This window comes from Prionailurus bengalensis, chromosome E2 (genome assembly GCF_016509475.1).
Source record: "Prionailurus bengalensis isolate Pbe53 chromosome E2, Fcat_Pben_1.1_paternal_pri, whole genome shotgun sequence".
Classification (NCBI taxonomy): domain Eukaryota; kingdom Metazoa; phylum Chordata; class Mammalia; order Carnivora; family Felidae; genus Prionailurus; species Prionailurus bengalensis.
In genome coordinates this window covers 8,433,756-8,453,523 of record NC_057352.1, presented here as the reverse complement: position 1 = coordinate 8,453,523, position 19,768 = coordinate 8,433,756, and the positions used below count along the sequence as shown (strand labels likewise).

Genomic DNA, 19,768 nt, shown 5'->3' with positions numbered 1-19,768 from the left:
GAAGAAGTAGGACAGCTGCTGCGGCCCCAGAACGAGGCGCAGCGCCTTCCACCACGAAGGCTAACGGCTTTGCTTCGTGCACATTGGGGAAGCTACTGAACCACACGGCTTTTTCTGAAAATACATTTTTAATGCTCGGGTCTCTTGGTGTGCTGAGCAGTCATCCCATGTGGGGCCGGAGCGTGGGTGGCACCAGCCTTTTGGAACTCGCACCGGGGACGGCTGGGCACCTGGCGCACGAGCCCCTCCTCGTTGACCAGCGTGTGCCCCTCGCGGCTGTGCCCTTCGCGGCTGTTGATTAACACGGCCGCGCGCAGCGCCGACTTGACAGCAGTCTCCACCCAGCCGTGCGGGTAGGCCGTGTGCTCACCGGCGAAGTAGATGCGGCCGTAGGGGACTGACCAGTCGTAGTCCTGCCCGTCGTCCCCGCCGTCTTGCCAGAGCGTCGGCGGCTGCACCACGAAGCCGCCCTGGCTGTGTGGGTCCTCGGCCCAGCGTTTGACTGTGCCGCTGCCGTCCCAGAGCCGGTACACGATCGTCCCGTGCAGCGCCGCCACGTCGTCGAGCGCCACGCGCATCGCCTCCTCCTGGCTCAGGCCGGCGAAGGCGGTGGCCGCGTCCGACCACGTGTACGAAGCCAGAAGCAGCGCGCCCTCTCCCGGCGGCGGGTAGAATATCACGCGCGACGGGCGGGCGGTGCTCGAGTGGCCGCCCTCGATGTGCTCGTCGTGCCAAAAGGGCCGGCGGAAGCTCAGGAACACCTTGGTGGCCGGCACGTAGTGCAGCGCGCGCAGCGCCTCCTGCCCCCTGCGCGTCAGCGGCGGCGAGAAGGCAATGCGCTGTAGCGCCGGCCCGCTTGCGGTGAGCAGCACCACATCGGCGGTCATGGCCTTCAGACTCCGGGCCCCGCGCGAGCTCGCGACGTGCACGCGCACATTGTGCGTCCCCTGCGTTATCGCCACGACAGGCGCGTGCAGCAACACTGGCCCCGACAGCGAGCTCAGCAGCGCGCGCGGCAGCAGGTCCCAGCCGCCCACGATGCGGCTGTACCTGCGGGCAGGGCGAGAGCGTGATCCGGGAGCTCGGGCACTGCCCTGCCTCGTGGGCTCCTCCCCGCGGGCCCCGCCCTGGGCACTCCCCGGTACCCATCCTAGTTTTCACCTGCCGGGTCCCCTCTTATCCTGCCCCTTCTCGCGGGCCCCGCTCATTCATCTACCCTTGACCTCGCCAGTCCCTGACATCACCCGGAGGACCAGGGAGCAGAGAATGTGCGACCCGGGAACCCCGTCTCTTCTCTGAGCCACACCTTTTCCCGGGAACATTCTTATCCAGTTCCTCCGGAGGAACCGTGACGAGAGGGCGCGTGTGGCCAGACCCGAGCTCCGCGTCTCTCCGCCCTCTGTGCCCCTTCCCGCACCTGTGCGTCCGGCTCCTTTCCCGCCAGTCCCGCCCCACCCAGCGCCAACAGCTCCGCCCACTCCGTTTCTCGCCCGCATTGGCCCTCGTCGGCCCCGCCCTGTCCACTGGCCCCGCCTCTCACCGGAGCCGGTCGCTGAGGCAGCTGTGGGCCCTTAGGGCCTCCGCGAAGCTGAGATAGAAGAAGCCGTCCTTGGCCATCACGTCTCCCAGGAGCCGAACGGCCGGCTGGCTCAAGTTCCCCTCCCCGAGGAGGTATTCCTGGGGGATGGGTGCGCGCCCGGGTCAGGACCCAAGCGTCCTGCACCTGGCTGTTCTGTCCCCGCTCCCATGGGGGTCCCTCCCAGGCTGAGCCTCCTGGTTCCGTGACAGGACCGTGAGCTTATTAGTACGGTTCTCTGAAGCTTAGCCATCCAGAGGAGGGACGCAAGCCCAGAGAGGGGGCCGTGTGCCGCCTCGGGTCAGGCAGGAGGGCCGTGGCAGGCCTGGAGTCCGGGACTCCTGCCTTCTGACTCCAGGGCTAAAGCCCACGGGTGCCCTCCTTGTTTCTGTTTCTCAGACGGCGACGGCCAAGGCCCCCACTCACCAGGAGCGTGTGCCTTTCAAACTTCTTCATTGCCTTTCTGCAGCCCAGTTTCTTGAGATCTTTGAGGGCCTGTGGTGGAACAAGGGGACAGTGCTGAGCTCCAGGGGCAGGACTGCAGAGGCCAAACTTGGGGTCCAAACCTGGGTTCTCCTCCCGCACCTGCCCATGACCAGCCATTTACCATTCTTGCTCAAGTCCTTGTCCATGCTGTGCCCTGGGCCTTGCCCTCCACTCTGGGAAGTTCTTCCCAAGTTGTTAATGCCCCTCATCTCCCAGCCTTCATCCCACCCTGACAGTGTCACACTCAGCCCTATTGGGTACCGTTGGCCTGCACTTGTCCTAGTCTGTGAATTAGTGCAGGCAGGTATCGTGTCCGTTTTAGTCAATGCTGTATCCTCCTGGTGCTTAGTGATTGTCGCCTGCATCACTGGGGGCACAGACAGAAGCAGAGTCCCTTCTGCCCCCTGTCAGCCCTGAGGGGTTATTCACTGGACCCTCCCCTGCCCACAGCCCTCCTGTGGCTCCCCGGGGCCCGGGGCCCCTCAGTCACCATCTTACAGCAGCTGTCGTTCTGCAGCACTGTGTGCGGGGCCCAGACCACTTTCGGGCCCCCCGACACCTGCACCGCACCACTGCGCTCGTTCCCCTGCCTTGTCTTTGCCTGAGACGTGAGTGGCCATCCTTTACTGCGCTGTTCAAGTCTCCTCCCTTCCTGGGAACCTCACAGCCCCATCTGGTGTTAGCCTTCTTCTCTGTCCACGTGGCTTTCCCCTGTGGCTGGGGAACTCCTCAAAGCATGTGCTCCTTTGCTCACTCACTCATCATTCACCTTGCGTCTCCCTAGGCTCCCTGAACTGGTCAGTGCCAGGGCACAGAAATGGCCTGCACTCAGTGCCCACCCTGGTCCAGGAGGGGAGCCAGACAGGAGCTCCCGGAGGAGGCCAAGGCTGGCTCCTCCCTGAGGGCACCAGTGAAGGCTTCCTGGAGGAGGGGACGTTGGACCTGGTTCTTGGGGGATTAGTAGGGTTCCCTGGGTGGGAAAGGGAAAAGGCCTGCCAGGGGGGGCAGGAAGCAAGGGCATGGGTGCAGGATGGTGAAGGAGCATTGTGGGTACGAAGGAGTGCAGGGCTGGGGTGTTTGGCCACTCCGAAGGCTTTGGAGGATAACAAACACTTCTTGGAGGAGAGATGAGGCTAGAGGGGTGAGAGAAACCAGACCACTCAGGGCTTGACCCTGAGGCTAAGGCGCTGGGGAGCCCTAGGGGGCTGTGAGCAGGGGCTGGAATAGGGTGAAAAGCCTGAAGCAGAGCTGGGCCCGTGGGGACAGAGAGGTGGGAACACTGCAGGAGAGTCAGGGGGCAGGAGGGATGGGGCTGGGGACTGACTGGTGGTGGAAGGGACAGGGAGGGAGCTAGGACAGCACCTGAGAGTCTGTCTGCCTTGTGACTAGGGTGGGGGTGATGGGGCCATCGTGAGATGGGGGAACCCGGGAGTATGCGTGGGGTTAAGGGAAGATGCTGAGCTCGGTGGGAGCCGGAGGGTCCTGGGGTATGACCCGGGGAGGGGGGACATGGACAAGAGTCTGGGTCCCCCAAGATGGATGGGGAAAACATCAGGTCGAAGACCAAAGTTTAAGCCAAAGGCCTTCGTAGAATCTGAGGCTGTCCGGACAGCGTGCGTGAGAAGCGGATCAGAGACCGAGGGCAGAGGGGTGTGGGGGACGGGCCGCGGGGCTCCCGAGGCTGCCTACCTGGTTGAGAGCCATCTGATAGATTTCTTCGGGCGAGTGGCTCTTCTCCCTGGGGCGCAGCTTGTAGCCCAGCTTCTCTGGCATCTTCTCCACCACATAGTTGCGTAGCTTCAGGTTGTTGACCTCTACCCACGTGTTCTCATCATACTGAGTGAATTTGGTCAGGTTGAGTCCCAGACTCTTGCAGAGCTCGTGGAGGATCCTGAAGGAGCCGGGAGAGGCTGCTGAGGGTCAGGTGGGGGCGGGGACAGGGCTGGGAGGAGTTGGGGCCCCTCTTCCGGAGGGGGGGGGCAGGGGTTGGGGATGGACCTGAGTCTGCATCGGGGCTAGAGTCGGGTGGGAGGGCGGGTCACTGGAGCTGGGGCCCGGGATTGAGAGGAGAGAGAGGCTGGCAGGCTGAAGGTGTACAGGTTTCAGATCGTGTATGGAGCCCCGGCAGGCTTTCGTTGGGGCTGAAGTGGGAATGAGGACAGAGCTTGGGTCGGGTGAGGGCTTGCGATGTGGAGGAGACAAGGTTGGGAGGGCAGAACTGGAACTCTGGCTGGACACGGAGCTCTGAGCACCTCAGGGAAACAGAGGTGGGGCTAGGGGAGGCTTCAGTGCCCACAGGGCTGCCTGGCCAGGCCTCACCTGTGCGAGCTGGGCATGCGCATGGCTCCCAGCTCCCCAATCCAGCCTGTCTTCCGGTCCCGGTAGGTGAGGATGCGGCCTCCGATCCTGTTGTCTGCCTCCAGGATAGTGACCTGAGGGATGGGGGTGGGGAGCACCAAGCAGGGCCCTTCAGCTCCTCCCACTGACCCCCCCCATCCCCACCCTGTGCCAGCACCCAGCTTCCATCCCCACAGCAGCCCAGACCTAGACTAGAGAAGGACGCCCTTCTACATGAAAAAGCCAGAGGAGCTGGTGGGAGAACAGATGGCCTAGCAGGCACGTACAATATGCAGTTTCCCAGCTGCAGCAGGACGACTGCAAGCCAGATTGCAGAGGAACTTCCCAGCCTAGGGAGTGGGGGTAGGGGCGGGAAGATTTCCTCCGTGCACAGAAGTCCTGGCCCAGCCCATTCTCCTTCTGGGCTTTCAGTGAGAGGGCCAGTGGTTAGACCTCAGCCAGTGTTCCTTGAGTGGAGTTACCATGGCCACCAGCACAAATTCCCCTCCGGGAGGTTGGAGGACTTTCAGAGGGACTTCCCTCAGGAATGAGAGAGAGTGGGGCAGGGAAGGTCAAAGGTCTCTCAGCCTCCCCTCCAGTTTCAGTCCTCAGACCAAGGGGGAAAGCACAGCTCCTCTCTCCACCTCCTACCAGCCCCTCAACAGGGACGTGGCCAGGCCCCTAACACCCGGGATTCCCAGCCTGCAGCACAAAAGACTCCAGGTAGACTGCAAGCAGCACTTCTCACCTTGTGTCCGGCATCACCGAGCACCTTGGCAGCTACCAGCCCAGCCACACCGGCACCAACCACAATCACCCTCTGGGGCTTTGAGGTTCGATTGAGGCCCAAGGTCACAACCTTGAGCAGCACCTCATAGTCAGGATCATGCATACATTTCTCAAAGGGATCCTGGCTATGGGAAGTCTTCCAGTCCAGGGAGGCCACCAGGCTGAAGAAGATGGAGATCAGGACAAGCAAGTACCGGGCTGGAGGGAGGAGGACGGGATCAGTGGGAAGGTCAGTAGGTATGTGTGGGGAGAGTGGGCTCCGTGCCCCCCGTCCCTGTGCCCCCCTCTCCTGCTTACTTACCCGACGAGGCCATAACTCTCCGCGGGAGATGGTGTCTAGTTTGGAGGGGAAGCAAGGGCCACTGTGACAGGGGCCTGGGTCCCACCCCAGGCCCCGTCCCTAAGGCCACCCGTCTCTCTGGAGCCTCATGCCTCCATCTTCCCCTTCTAGCAGTCTCCTGTTCTGTGCTCACCTATCTGCCCCCTGTCCCCGTCCCTGCCCTCCTTGTCCTTCTCTTCTCTGTTCCCCTCTCCTCTGCCCTGTCTCCCTGTGTCTATTTCTGTGGGTCCCAGTTTCCTGGCAGCCTCCCCTCTACCTTGGGCTCTCTGTGGACAGCAGTACCACCCTCTCTCTCCTGTTGCTTCCAAAGGTCTGCCCTGGCCCCCTTCTTGGTCCTTAAACAATAAGCTGAGCCCCGCCCTCCCCTCCCTTTGAGAAATCTGCAGTGGGGGAAATGAAACTACTTTCCTGGGTTGTAGGGTCAGGTGCTTAGAATTTAGTTGAGGCTGGAGGGGGTGGGCGTTGGGGAAAGGGGGTTGAGAGGAAGCAAATCAGTCTATTTTCTTCCTCTTGCCCCAAATAGTTCTGGGGCGGTTGGAAGGCCGGAAATAAATGCTCAGGTAACCATGCTAAGGGTGCCTGGTCTCAGGGTCCCTGTGTCTGCCCTCCTCTGTGCTCTGTCTCCTTAATTCCTGGGGCGGGGGTTGGGGGGTTTCTGGCCTTGGGGCCGCATGTTCCCTGTGATAGTCTGAGTCTGTCCCTGTGTCTAGTTGTCGCTGTGCCCTGAAGGGCCCTTGCTGGCTCCACTCCCCTCCCACATGGCTGCTCTGAGCCTCCATCTTCCCCTCCGTGAAATGGACTCAGTAGTGGGACTTGCAGGCAACAGCACAGTGGTCAGAGGCATGCGCTCGGGGCCAGCCTGCCCGGGTCCTGAGCCTGGTGCCTGCCTGTGTGGTTCTGGTCTCCAGCTGTCAAGTGGGGGCCGTGAATCCAGGTCAGGCCTTGTGAACAAGTGCCTGGGTCAATACTACAACTTGCTCCTTAGAAATTGCCAGCTGCTGTCACCGTGGGGGCGCTGGCAGGGGTTCAGGGAATGACCCCCCACCCCCACCCCTGCTCCCCAGCCCTGCACAAGTCACAGCCCAGGATGTGTGCTCACCCTTCCCATCCCTACGTTGAGAACCACTGTGGCTCTCCGCTCACACTAGGGTGCTGGGGGCTCAGCAAAAAGGCCACTGGAGCTTCTGCCTCTCTGCCTTTGGCCTTAGCCTTCTCCACCTGTCTGTGGGGTGCTTTTTTCCTGAGGTGGGCAGGCAGTCAGAACAAGAGGACCCAGCCTCAAGGGGTCCCCACTCGTGGCAGCAGGGGTCCCTCGGCCCTTGGGACTTTAGCCAAGGGGACACGTGGTGGATCCCCTGAAATGGGTGGAGGTAGAGAGGCAATTTCAGGGGGTTTTCTTGGGGTGGGGGGAGAAGGCACCAGGCAGCTGGTGGCAGATCCTCTCCAGCAACAAGATGGGAAAATCCAAACAGTACATCAAAGAGGGATGTGGTTTGGTGGAGGGTGGGGGTTGGAGGGGGTATATCTGAGTGAGTCAGTAAACATATGATGCAGGGGCCTGGGAGGCAGCAGCCAAGCAGGAAACACAATCAGCTGGACAGAGCCTTGGGCCTTGAGGCCAAATGCCAAGAAAGCAAAGGGGACAGTCAGCAAAAACGACGGAGACGGTCCCCACGGTGAGCGCGCACTAAGGTGGTCCTGTGCTCAGTGCTTCGTGCTCACTGTGGACCTCACAGAGCTGCTCTTGGCAGAGGAGGGATCTGACAGATGGACAGGGGGCAGGTGGGGGAGGAGGACCCCAGGACTCACCCCAGGCCTCAGCGTGGGAAGGCCTTCCCATCACAGACCTTGCCTCCTTCCTTCATGGCGACACGAGTTGAGCACACCGCCTGGTTTCTCCTCTAATCCCAGACACCTTGTGTCGGAGGGGGAGCCTGGTCTGCAGAGCTGGGGGTCCGGCTGGCCCCTCCCCGGAGGCCCATCTGTGCTACTTCCCCATGGCAATGTCACGAGCAGGAGTAACATGGACGCAGAAAGGGGTGGAGGCCGCAGGGCTGTGGAACTCCTGCACTGGTCTTGGCAAGCCGTGTCGGTCCCCAGATCAGTTTGGAGGGCCCTGCCGGGGTCCGAGTAGACCCCTGGTCTCTCCACCACAGGATTGCGCTTAAAAATCCCCTGGCTCCGGGCACGCCCCGAGCTCACCTCCTGAACTCTACAACAAAAGTGGGGTGCTGACCTCACCCAAGGGGCTCAGCAGGACAGGGAAAGGAAGGGAGAGGAACCCAACTCATGAGGCCACCCAGGACTGGAAACCACCAGTGCCTGAGGGAGCAGGGGCCCTACTAGGGCCAGGCCTGATTGATCTTGCTACCTATAACATGACTGGTACCACGTGCCAGACATGCTTCACTTCATTTACTCCGGGAACAATTCTGACAAGGTGGGTTTAGCTGTCCCCATCTCACGGTGGAGAAAACCGAGGCCCAGAGAAGTCACCAGCTAAGAAGTAGCAGAACCTGGGTGTGATCCCAGCAGCCTGGCTCCAGTCCCATGTTCTTAAGCACTTTTTTCACCAGCAGAAAGCTCAGGCTTGTGAACTAGGGAGGGGGCCAGGGCAGGGTCTCTCTGCCTCGGCACTGTTGACATTGGGGGCTATCTTGGTGGGGACCATCCTGTGCATCGTAGGATGCCAAACAGCCTCACCGGCCTTTACCCTCTGGATGCCAGCAGCACCCGGCCCTCAAAGTGTGACAAAAGACACTGTCTCCAGGCATTGTCAATCATTCTCCGGGGAAGGGGACGCAAAATCACCCTGGCTAAGAACCACTGGGCTAGGCTTAGGTTGATGTTGAACAGAACTCCCACAGGTGGCCAGATATGGTGCAGGACGGGGACGTGGGTATGGGGGCAGGAAAAAAATAGTGGCAGCCACACAGATGTGCAGGGGAGAGGGCTAGTGCCTACATATATCGCTTTCCCAGAGTCAGTTCAAAGACCACGAGTGGTTGGTACTAAAACTTTCCCCATGTCTCAGAAGAGGGCAGGGCCTTGCCCAGGGGATGTCCAGGGCCCCAGGTGGAAGTCAGGGCTCCGGGCCTGGATCGGGGAGGGGTACAGAGAGCAGAGGACAGACTTACCAGAGGCCCTTGATCTATGGCCTGACTCCTGGACAGAGTCCCCCTTCCTACGGAGCCCTCCTGCCCCTCCTTCCCCAGTTTCCAGAATCCCTGGGCCCCATGGGGGCGGGCACTCACTGCACAGCTGGCTCTGGGGGGCCCTCTCAGTGCCCATGGCCTTTCTGGTTAGCCCGGGACAGAAGTCATCTTCGGGCGTGTGCGGAAACGGGGTGAATGATGGTGGCTTTGTCCTGATTCCTGTTAGATTAAAGGTGCCAGGGTCCTGGTGTGAAGTCAGAACAGTGGTGAGGCTGTGGAGAGCAGGTCCTCCTTTCTCAAAAGCTTTTCATTATGGAAATTTCAAACATATGTAACAACAGAGAGACTGGGATGCCGAACTCAAGTGCATCCGTCGCCTCCTAGCCCATCTTGTTTCATTCACATTTTCTCTTTCCTCTCGGATTATTTTACAGCAAATACCAGACATCTTATATTTTGTAGGTAAATACTTCAGGATGCTTCTCGAAAACAGGGGTCTGCAAACTTTTTCTGTAAATATGTGGGGCTTTTTGGCCCACACCATCTCTGTCTTGCCTACTCAATTCTGCCCTCCAAGTAGCCACAGCATGTATAAATGAATTGGTTGTGGCTGTGTTCCAATAAAAATTTATTTACAAAATCAGGAAGTGGAACTGTAGTTTGCCAACCAACTTCTGCTCTAAAAATATATATGAACTCATTTGCTTTAAAAAAACAAAAACTAAAAACCAAAACTACAGGGGTACCTGGGTGGCTCAGTCACTTAAATATCCATCCGAGTCTTGGTTTTGGCTCAGGTCACGATCTCACGGTTCATGAGTTTTGAGCCCCGCATCAAGCTCTACACTGACAGTGTGGAGCCTGCTTGGGATTCTCTCCCTCTCTCTCTGCCCCTCCCCCCCTTGTGCTATCTCTGTCTCTCAAAATAAACTTAAAAAAATAAATAAAAATGGCATTAAACCAAAGTCCGCATTTCCCTGATTGTCTCAAAAAATTAACAGTTGGAAAAAAAAAAAAGAAGAAAAAAAAATTAACAGTCGGTTTGAATCAAAACTCAAGACAGGGCCCACTTGGCATTGAGTGATGCTGAGGGTCTTTGTCAATGAGCGAGTATTACTTTCAGGTTGGTGGATTTGGTGTCTGTGTCCTTGGAACCAAGGGGCTTAATGGGACCCCGCAGCCCCAGGCCAGGCCTGAACCTGGCACAGCAGCGCACCAGGTCTGGTTTCTGCCTCGGGGAAATCTTGGGAGGTCATGGGTGCGACCAGGACGGTGTCTGCCTGTGAAGTGTGTGTGTGCCCCAGGTGAGTCACTGGCGTTTGAAGTGATCGGTGCCAACGTGTGAGGACTCTAGGGCAGGCACAGGGGCAGCGTGGCCGAGTCAAGCCTGGCTGGGGGCTGGCTTCTGAGGCTGAGGGATTTTGTTCCCGGAAGTTCTGCAGAACACTGCTGCCCGGAGAGTCTGAGGGCAGGCTTTTTAGGCACCCAAGTAATTTCAAGGTTGATCGAAAACTTGGGAGCAGTGGTATGCTGGGGCTGGCTCATACCAGTGCACGAGAGCGGATGGTTTCATTTTTAGGGTCTTTTTCTCGGTTTGGTTCTGCAAGCCATTCTTAAAAAAAAAAAAAAAATTTCTGATCAATCTCCTGAAACACAGATTTACTCAAAACTCATTTCTTTCCAATCACCGGATTACATTTTACTATTCTGTATATTCTTGGGGTGAATTCACCGTATCTAGATAGTGCATGTCAATTTCCCAAATTCATGCTCAGTGACGTCATGTTCAGTGACCTCAAGTCGATAGCTTGAAATCAGCCCCGGTGGGAGTATTTCCACCATGGGATCAACAACCGGTACCCCATGAGGGCTCTCCCCTTCTCTGGAGAGCCAGCTATTCAACATTTACCAGCACACCACTGCTTGGGAGTCCTTGGTTTCAACCTCCCCTAGAAGATCAAGGGTGCTGTCTGGGGACATCTGATCCTTCTGACGCCAAGCTGTGGCTGACAGGAAGAGGCATGATCCTGGGGAAGGTGCTGGGCCATAGAGGCAGTCGTTTGAAAGGGTTTCTTTGAGCTTAACAGAAAGCCATAGCCACAAATCTAATTGCCACTCTTATCCCTGTACAGGGAGAAGAAATGCAGGTATAGCTTATGGAGAGATTCACCTTTAAAAGCCACTGATTCCAAATTTAGTCACCACATTGGCCGTCTTCGTACTAATTAATGAAGAGGAACCTTAAGCAGAGGCCATTTGTCTGCACTGGCAAAGAAGCGCATCTGTTTTCTTCCTGGAAAGGGAAACGGCAATTACAATGAAGTCATCATCTGCAGGGTGGTACCCAGTCAGCTGCTGAATCTGTTGCAATCTCAGGGACCCCTCCCTGACTCCCCGAGGAAGCCTGTTGGGGCCGCTTTCCCTGTGGCACCAGAACACTGTAGCCAGCCCTCCCACATGGCCATCGTCCTGGTTTTGAACTGTGTTTGAGTGGGTTGCCCAAGATCCCTTGGGGAACGGGAAGAAAATAGATGGAACTTCAATGTTTTCATTAAAAAAAACAAAACAACAAAAAAAAAAACAGCTCTGGGGCACCTGCGTAGCTCAGTCGGTTAAGCGTCTTGACTTCAGCTAAGGTATTGATCTCACGGTTTGTAAGTTTGAGCCCCACATTGGGTTCTGGACTGACAGCTCGGAGCCTGGAGCTGCTTCGGATTCTGTGTCCCCCTCTCTCTGCCCCTCCCCTCCTTGTGCTCTGTCTCTCTCAAAAATGCATTAAAAAAATCTTTTTAATCTAAAAAAAAAATTAAAAAATACAGCTATATGACAGCAATTAAGTTTTATGAGCGTTTAATATGCAAAACAGGCAAATGATATACATTTGAAATGCAAGCTCAGGGGAAATCTTAGCACGACTGTCTGGCCCCTGCCAGCAACCTGTGTGTGGGCAGAAACACCATCCCATTTTTGTGACCCCGATGCCAGGCCAGCTATTTAGCAGGTGCTCCAAAAATGGGTGTTGAATGAATAAATGTGTATAAAATACGAACTACTTCCTACTTTCTAGGGGGACTTGAGGCTGCCCCATCCCACCTCCCCCTTCAGGGAGAGGGGTCAGATACGGGTCGCGGAGGCTCTGAAGGCCAACTTGCCAGGAAGGTGGTGGGGAGCTTTTAGAGAGAATCAAGTGGTTTAGTCTGGGGGCTCCCTTCTCCCTCTGCTGTGGCTTTTGCAAGACACTTGTTCTGGGAAGCCAAAGATGTGAAACGACTTATGGTCATGACTTTGGGCAACTGGACCACAGGTCTCCAGGAATAAGCTTTGGGCATTCCTTAGGAAAAAGCAGGCTCAGCGAGGCAAAGGCCGGACGGACAGACTCTCCACCCCGCAGCAGGAGATCAGATCCAACTGCTGGGCGTCATTCTTGCCTACGGGAGCTGGGGACAAGAGGCACAATGTTGGGCATGTGGAAATGACCCGAACAAATCCGCATCCCAGCTTTACCTGCTTTCCACCTCTGAAGCACAACGAGCACCCTCCAGCTAGCCCCAGGTAATGGAGAGGGACGCTGCCCATGGCACCCGCTGCTGCGGAGCTACCGCCTTCGGGACGATGGCAAAGGACTGAACGTTGATGTGTATCTAAGATATAACCTAGAACGTCACCTGCACACACTCTCCCATGTGTCCCTCCTCTGCCGTCAGCACCAGAGGAACATACCACTTGCGTTTTGGCACAGAGGCGGGCCTAAATGCGTCGTCTAGTTCTGCTGGTTTCTGAGTTCCAGACAAACGGCCACTTCATGCGGTTTTTACCTGGAACCTGCTCTTTTTACCCAGCCTTCTAAGTTATCCACGTTAATGGCATCTTTTTTGTTCCACAATAAATTTTATTTAGGAAAGCAATATACAGTCACAGGTATTTCAGACAGTGCAGCAAACTGTAAAGACAAATACAAAAGACACTTGGGATACAACTGGTTGCCTTCTGTTCTTCTGGACACTGGATCTCACTGTAACTAACTAGGTTTGCTTTAGCGTTGGTCAAGTTCAGAACCAAGTCTGTGGCCGCCTCTGGCACCCGTGGCCATTTCAGCAGGCCATTTTGTGGATGAACATTTTATGCTGTTTTTTCATCTCTGTTGTTCATTCATTCGCAAATGTGAAGGATGGTGCTGAGGTCACAAAAGGGAATAAGGAACGCTCCTTGCCCGCAGGGGCTCACACTCTTATGGTGAGGCAGTAACCGGCTGGCCTAAGATCACGTGGCGAGTGTTATCAAAGCTGTGAGCTCAGTGTGGTGCAGGGACCACAGGACAGCCATCTGACCCAGCTTTTGGGGTGGCCGAGAGGGCTTCCTGGAGGAGGTGAGGCCTAAGATAAGGAGACCTGGACAATCAGGAGGCATGTCAGCCAGGCAAAGTGAAGACCTCTCGGTTCGAGTCTGACCCTTTTCTCAACACCTCATTTAAGTCCCTCATCTGACCTGTCCTTCCTCCTTTGAAATTCTACATCCAACGGTCGGTTCTATTCACACGTCCCTTCTTTGCACTGGTGGTGAATTTCCACATGCACACACCTCATACGAGGATGCTGTCTCCTCGAAGACGGAGACTTTTCACTGCACCTACGACTATGTGTTGGACAAGTGGCCGCTTAGCGGATCCTGCTGGGAGACGGATGGTGTTTGTGCGAATCAGCACTTCTCCAGCACCTGGCTGGAGCCAAGAAGGATGGGGAGGGTGCTGTTGTAGGTGATGGGGTCTGGGATACGCAAAAGATACACAAAAGAAACCACACCCACTAGGCTGCTGTCAGGGCCAGAGTGCTTGGAATATTTCTCTTTTTACTAATGCAAAATGCCAGACCACAGAACTGTTCTCAACAGCACAGTCGTTTGAAGAAAGGAGCAAACAAGTATTCACTGCAACCAAAAACCAGACAATAATTACGCGGCGCCCACTGCCCCCAACACCCTCGGTACCCACGGGCCCTGAAGACGGCCGGCAGCTCAGTCGAACGTGATCCGGAAGCTGCGCTCCTGCTCTTTGCGACGCCCCTCGCACACCTTGGTCACCTCCTCCACCTTCCTCTGCAGCAGGGCCGAGTTCTGGTCGATCCACTGCAGCGAGTCCATGTGCGCGTTGAGGATCTTGCAGATCTGCTGCAGGGGGTCGCTGGTGTCGGCGGGACCTCCAGACGTGTTCAGGTGCTCGATGATGTCCTTGAGGTCTTGGGCCATGCGCTTCAGCTGCGCGTCGATGTTCTCGGCGAGCTTGTAGGTTTTCTCGCGCTCCTCATCGGCGTGCTGCAGGTAGACGGTCCCGCTCTGCTCCTTGACCGACTCCTCCAGCGGGCTCAGCAGGTCTTCCAGCTCCTTCTGCTGAGACAGGATGAAGTCGAGCTCTTGGTCCAGCCTCTTCTGGTCCAGCTTCACTTTCTCCACCTCGCGGTGGAGGGTAGTGATCTTCTCCCCATTCTCGATCAGCGTGCGGTCCCAGGCGTTGACCTGTGTGGCCTGCTGCAAAAAGTGCCGCTCCTGGTCCTCCAGCTCCAGGCTCCACTTGTTGATCAGACTCTCCAGCTGGGCGTAGGTCATCACGGGACTGGCGGACGCCCCCGTGGGCGCACCGGAGCCAGGAGGCACGGTCGCGGCAGCCGGTGCGTTGCTGGCGATCCCGGCCGGTGCCAGTGGCTTCAGATTCAAGGCAAAGCCGGCGGTGGTGGTGGCCGCTGTGGTGGTGGCTGTGGCAGTGGTGGCAGTGGCAGTGGATGTTGTCGTGGAGGAGGTAGAAGCCGCCCCGGGGGCCTTTAAGCTGAAGCCCAGCGTCCCGGCCCCGGGTGCCGCAGCTGTGGTCGACGGGGTACAAAGGGAAAGCCCGGTGGTGGTGGAAGAGGCTGGAGCGGTCGCTAGCGAGGCGAACAGCGTGGGCCCGGCACTGGTGGTGGCCGCGGCGGGTGCAGGAGCAGCTGGCTGAGTGGCTCCTGCTCCAGTGGTTGCCGGCGTGGCGGGAGTGAAGGGCAGTCCGCCCAGTGCCGTGGGCTGGGCCAAACTCCCCATGGAGCCAATACTGAAACCGGAGGTCCCGCTCTGGGACGTGCTTCCGCCTGTGAACGAGAATCCCCCCGGTGTGGTGGACGGAGCGGCAGAGGTGGTGGTGGAGCCGAACACAAAGCCAGCGGGTGCTGTGCTCTGGCTGGAGGTGACCGTGCTCGAGATGGCGTTGGTGAGGGTGCTGCCGCCGAGCCCAAAGCCGCCAGGGTGAGCAGTGGCTGGGGTGGTGGCTGCATTGCTCAGGTTTAGCTTCGGAGCGCTGATCCCTAAGGAGAATCCCGTTCCTCCCGTGGCAGGAGTTGTGGTTCCAAAACTGAACCCTGGGGTCTGTGTCGCTGGAGCTTGGGTGGTGAGCGAGAACAGGCCAGTAGAAGGGGTGCTTGCAGCTGGCTGGGAGGGAGTCCCAAAGTTAAATCCGCCAGTGCCAGACGTCGAGAAAGAGAAGCCGGTAGCAGGCGTGGTTGTTGCCGTCTTTGCGGTGCCAAACGTGAACCCGCCTGTGGGGGCCCCGGTGCCTCCAAAATTAAACCCGCTCATGGCTCCAGATTCCGGTGGCAGCGGCTACTCTGACTCCCAGAGCAAATCCCTCGGTGTCTGCAACCTTGGGAAGATTTTCAAAGCACAGTAAGTCACGTGATCAGATGGCAGTTTGGGAAAGGCAACCTCAATGGCATGATGGAACGTGTGGAGGGTGGCGGGACTTTGCATAATTATAATATGTGCTCGCCACCCTGCTCCCTGCTATAGCCCAGACAGGCCCTGTTAAACTAGCAAAGAAAGATTCGGAAGCATAAGCCGGTGCCCTGGGGGTCAGGTGCTCGGGGCTAGATGTGCTTGGGCCGTGCGCAGCCAGGTTCAGCACAAGCAGGAGTATCTGCTGCCGTGGAAGAGAAGGCCAAAGAGCAGGCACCTGAGCTGACCTCAGCCCCGAGGAGGGCACACAAAATAACACCTGGAGGACCTGCTGCCCAGGATACCGTGCCAACCACAGGTGGGAGGTGGTGGGCGGTGGGCTGATCTGGCCGAGTGCCACGCTGACTGCCCTTCTGGACTCACAGAAAGGCCCCAGAAAGCTGAGCTGCACGGCAGGGCCTGAGGTGGCGAAGGTCCCATCTGTGCACACCCCTGACCTGTTAGGAGGATGGAGGGCGTGTTGGCACATCCCTCTGCCCTCCTTCTAACTCAGGGGTGGACGGGAGACCCCAGTCAGCTAACTCAGACCTCCCCTGGGACTGCTCTCCAGGCACTCAAGAGGAGGTGGCCTTCACCTGCAGGTGTAGGGCACAGAGGATGCACGTGTGGGGCACCCCCCTCCTTTTTGGCCATCTGCAGCCGAGCTGCCACCAGAGAGAGTGACAGTGGAGAGAGGGAGAAAGTGATCATGTGGCCCAGAGGATCTACACGTACTCAGAGGCCCCACCCCATCTTCCTTAGAAGCTCCGTGAGCCAGCACAACCCTGTTCAGTCTAAGCCGACTAGATTTCTATGATTTCTGACTGAAAAAGACCCAAGCAGAGTCACCTGTTAGCTGACGCAGGGGCTGCTCACAGACGCTCACTCTCACTAATACCTGGAGACAGGGATTCTGTCCTCGAGACAGAGTGGGGTGAGGACAGTGGGGCTCAGAGGGCTGCGGTGACTTGCCCAGGATCTCCCAGCCAGCAAGGGGTGGAGCCAGGAGCTGACCCCAGGCCACGGGGCTGTTTGCTGACTTCTACTGGCCCAGCATGGGTCCCGGACAACAGGGCACTTTCTCACACCAAGCGAGGGGATTAAGTTTTCGGTGTAAGGGAAGAGCTGCGTTACACCTACTGACAGACTCTTACGACACACAAGAAATGTAAGAAGTGACAACAAAGGGACCTGGGCAGAATGCACATCACTAGAGCAGTGTGATCTCAGCTGTGGAAAACAGAACTTTCAAGGAGGGCGGGAAGGGCTAAACGGCTGATGGGCATTAAGGAGGGAACTTGTTAGGATCAGCACTGGGGGTTACAGTTAAGTGTTGAGTCAATAAATTCTACTCCTGAAACGAATGTTACACTGTATGTATGTTAACCAAACTAGAATTTAAATAAAAATTTGAGGGGTGCCTGGGTGGCTCAGTCAGTTGAGCGTCTGACTTCGGCTCAGGTCATGATCTCATGGCTCATGGATTCGAGCCCTGCGTTGGGCTCTGTGCTGATGGCTCAGAGCCTGGAGCCTGCTTCAGATTCTGTGTCTCTTTCTCTCTCTTGAAATAAATAAACATTAAAAAAAAAATGTTTAAATAAAAATTAAAAAAAAAAAGAAAAAAAAAGGAGCACAGGAAGGAGACACACCGATGTGGACAGGGCCCACCTTTGGGTGGTGGGACTACATCATCCCCTTTCTACTTTGATGTTTGTTCTGTCCATACAATGGAGGGACATAATCTATAAGCCTCGTATTTCAAAGAGGCTCAAATTATAGGGTGTGGATTCAGTCTGAGGAACCAGTGAACTTATGCAGCCAGGTTTTAAAATCACAACTCAAGTAGGATAGATGGAGTTACTGAATTAAACAAGCCTCCCCTAGGCTGGCCCTGCCTCAAAGGTGACTGGGGTTGGGGTGGGGCCAGACCGAGGTGGGGAGGTGGAGCTGACCCTGAAGGTGGTGGGAGCCCTAAATAGTTTCCAGTGGAGTCAGTATGGGAAGTGCTATTAACCATGTGGTCCCCCTGAAGATGCCCACACCCGAATCCCTGGAACCTGGGAATATGCTGCTGTGTGCAGCAAAAGGAATTTCCAGGTGTGATTAAATTAATGGTTTTGAGATGCAGAGGAAGTGACCCAAGCATGGGAACACACAAACCTCTAGAAGCTAGAAAAAGGTGACAGCAGGTGCCCTGCTGACACCCTGCTTTTAGCCCTTTTGAGACTGAATTCGGACTTTGACCTCCTGAACTGTAAGAAAATAAATCTGTCATTTTAAGCCAAGAAGCTGCTGTAAATTTGTGAGAGCAGCCATGGGGAAAGAACACGGTTGGAAAGCATAAAATATCTGACAGACCTGAGGTAGGACCTAGTGGCTCCCTAGGGCTCCGGTTTCAAACGAGGGACAGGAAACCTCTCTGAGACTCAGTTCCCTTATCAGGAAAGTGGGGCGGCAGCTACTGGGCTGAAGCGAGGCCAGCATCCGTGGGATGCGAGTTAGGGTGCTCGTTATCACTGCTGCCATGCGCAGGCACACGCTTGAAAGTTTTACTTTGGGGACAGCCTCTGGAAGCTGGTGAGGAAAGAAGGAAAGGAGCCCAGAAGGGGCCACAAACACCCAGCTGTAAAGAAGTTCTTCTGAAAGAAACGCGGGGGTTGAGGCCGACCTCAAGTTTAATGCGAATTCACGGTAGGCTGCCACGAGATGTAGACCCCGGGGGGATTTCCAGGCAGCCAGGTGTGCCCGGCACCGTGCTACGTACACTCTCCCTAGCCAGACCCCCAGCTAATTTCACACCGATCCTACAGAGAGGTCGGGATGACTGTGCCCCGGCACAGATGGGAAAAGAGAGGCTCAGATGGAAGTAACTTGTCCATTCTTATCCCACAGTGGGCCCTGAACCCTGGCCTTGGGCTGTAAACCCCTCTTTAGTTCTACCCTGTCAAACAGGTGCACCTGGTCACAGGGCAAACAGCCCTGCTTTGGGGCACGGACGCTATTCTGCACCCCAGCCTCCATCCAATACCCGCGTTTCTTACTTCCCTTTCATCCAAGACAGCAAAGGTAGTTCGGAGGCAAGACAGCTCCCTGTCCTGAGGCACGAGGTTGGTTCTTCAGACTTCAAGACCTGTGTTCGAACTCTGCTTCCACTGCTAGCCGTGGGGACTGGGGCAAGTTATTCCTGAGCCTCTCCAAGCCTCAGTGCCTCCCTCTGTAAGGAGGACAATCCCCTCCCACTGTGAAGAACAAGGTCACAACTGAGAAGCCTGGCCCAGGGAAGGCATCCCCAAGTCCCGATTCCTTTCCCCTCTCCCTCTTCAGGACCAGTTTTACTTCTGCAAGGGTTTCCAGGGATCCTCTTGTGGCCCGGGTCTGAGGAAACCTGTGGCGGCTGCCCCTCTCCAACGTCCACTGCACCCTCTGCCTTCCTGGCAGAGCCTGCCATTCCGTTCTCCTGTTCCGCATAGACACGTGCCTCTAAGGAGAGGACCTCGGGGCTGCCTGGTCTAAGCCTGGGGACCTTGGCTGGCTGCCCATCAGCACCTCTGGGGGCAGGTTCTTGGGGGCGGCGCCCCGGCCGTGGCATTTTTATAAAGCTCTTCCGGGGGTTCCGGGAAAGGTCCCTTCTCTCCCGCCACAGCAACGCCTGAGCCCCCAGGGCCACCGGCGCCCCGCACTGGACCCCCTTCTTCATGAGAGCCCAGCTCCCCACTCAAGTGCCGCGTCAAGCCAGGTCCGTTCGGGTTACTGGCAGCCAACAGCCTCCGAACAGCTACCACCTACATGTCTCAGTTCTCAAGACCTCAGCCCCACAGAACTTCTATGAATAAGCTGCAGCTAAATTTTTCCACAAGAGCATTTATAAAAAGATCTGTAGCTGTTAAAAAACTAAAAGAAAAACAATTTTCTGTGGGGGGCTTTTGTGGCTTCATGGTTCACCATTTATTAAATGCCTCACGTGTTTCTGATTCTACAGGAGCCAGGAGCTACTCGCAGTGGCAAACACACACCGGCTCGGCCCCACGCTTTGCACTTTAGATGTATTATTGCTCATTTACTCCTGAAAGCAGGTCCCTTTCCTAAGCCAAGAGAGTGAGGCCCAGAGAGGTTACTTAAGCCATGGCCCTCGTCCTTGAGGTGGTCAAACGTGACCTTCAGTACCAGGGCACCAGGCAGGGACAGGACCGGGTCACGTGTTGTACGAGCAAGGACAGGTCCTCACGCTGGGCTGGGCCCTGGGGAGCACTCTCCTGGAACTGAGTGTGGAGACGAGCTGTGAGATCAGCCAGGATCGGCCAGGCGGGAGGGGAGAAGGGCCTGGTCGCGGGCAGAGAGGCTGAAACCGCAGGCGTGTCT

At 56.8% G+C, this 19,768-nt stretch overlaps 2 protein-coding genes across 8 annotated transcripts in view; both read right to left on the bottom strand.

The window, feature by feature from the left end:
• Nucleotides 1-109: 109 nt before the first annotated feature.
• Nucleotides 110-19,768, bottom strand: part of IL4I1 (interleukin 4 induced 1) — a 37,246-nt gene continuing 17,587 nt past the window's right edge. For 2 of the 6 annotated variants that reach the window (XM_043598487.1, XM_043598484.1), the window contains exons 2-9: nucleotides 10,854-10,976; nucleotides 8,783-8,927; nucleotides 5,148-5,386; nucleotides 4,382-4,494; nucleotides 3,752-3,953; nucleotides 2,003-2,071; nucleotides 1,541-1,677; nucleotides 110-1,050 (exon numbers count right to left, since the gene is read on the bottom strand). In XM_043598487.1, coding sequence (XP_043454422.1) covers nucleotides 129-1,050; nucleotides 1,541-1,677; nucleotides 2,003-2,071; nucleotides 3,752-3,953; nucleotides 4,382-4,494; nucleotides 5,148-5,386; nucleotides 8,783-8,819 — 1,719 coding nt within the window. In that variant the 5' untranslated portion in view covers nucleotides 8,820-8,927; nucleotides 10,854-10,976 and the 3' untranslated portion in view covers nucleotides 110-128. Of the gene's footprint in view, nucleotides 1,051-1,540; nucleotides 1,678-2,002; nucleotides 2,072-3,751; nucleotides 3,954-4,381; nucleotides 4,495-5,147; nucleotides 5,387-5,489; nucleotides 5,525-5,784; nucleotides 5,849-8,782; nucleotides 8,956-10,853; nucleotides 10,977-19,768 lie in introns of those variants that run through there. The other 4 variants (XM_043598488.1, XM_043598485.1, XM_043598486.1 and 1 more) reach the window with 4 other exon arrangements.
• NUP62 (nucleoporin 62) overlaps nucleotides 12,552-19,768 on the bottom strand; it is a 24,826-nt gene continuing 17,609 nt past the window's right edge. For both annotated transcript variants that reach the window (XM_043598492.1, XM_043598491.1), the window contains exon 2: nucleotides 12,552-15,338. In XM_043598492.1, coding sequence (XP_043454427.1) covers nucleotides 13,694-15,274 — 1,581 coding nt within the window. In that variant the 5' untranslated portion in view covers nucleotides 15,275-15,338 and the 3' untranslated portion in view covers nucleotides 12,552-13,693. The remainder of the gene's footprint in view (nucleotides 15,339-19,768) is intronic.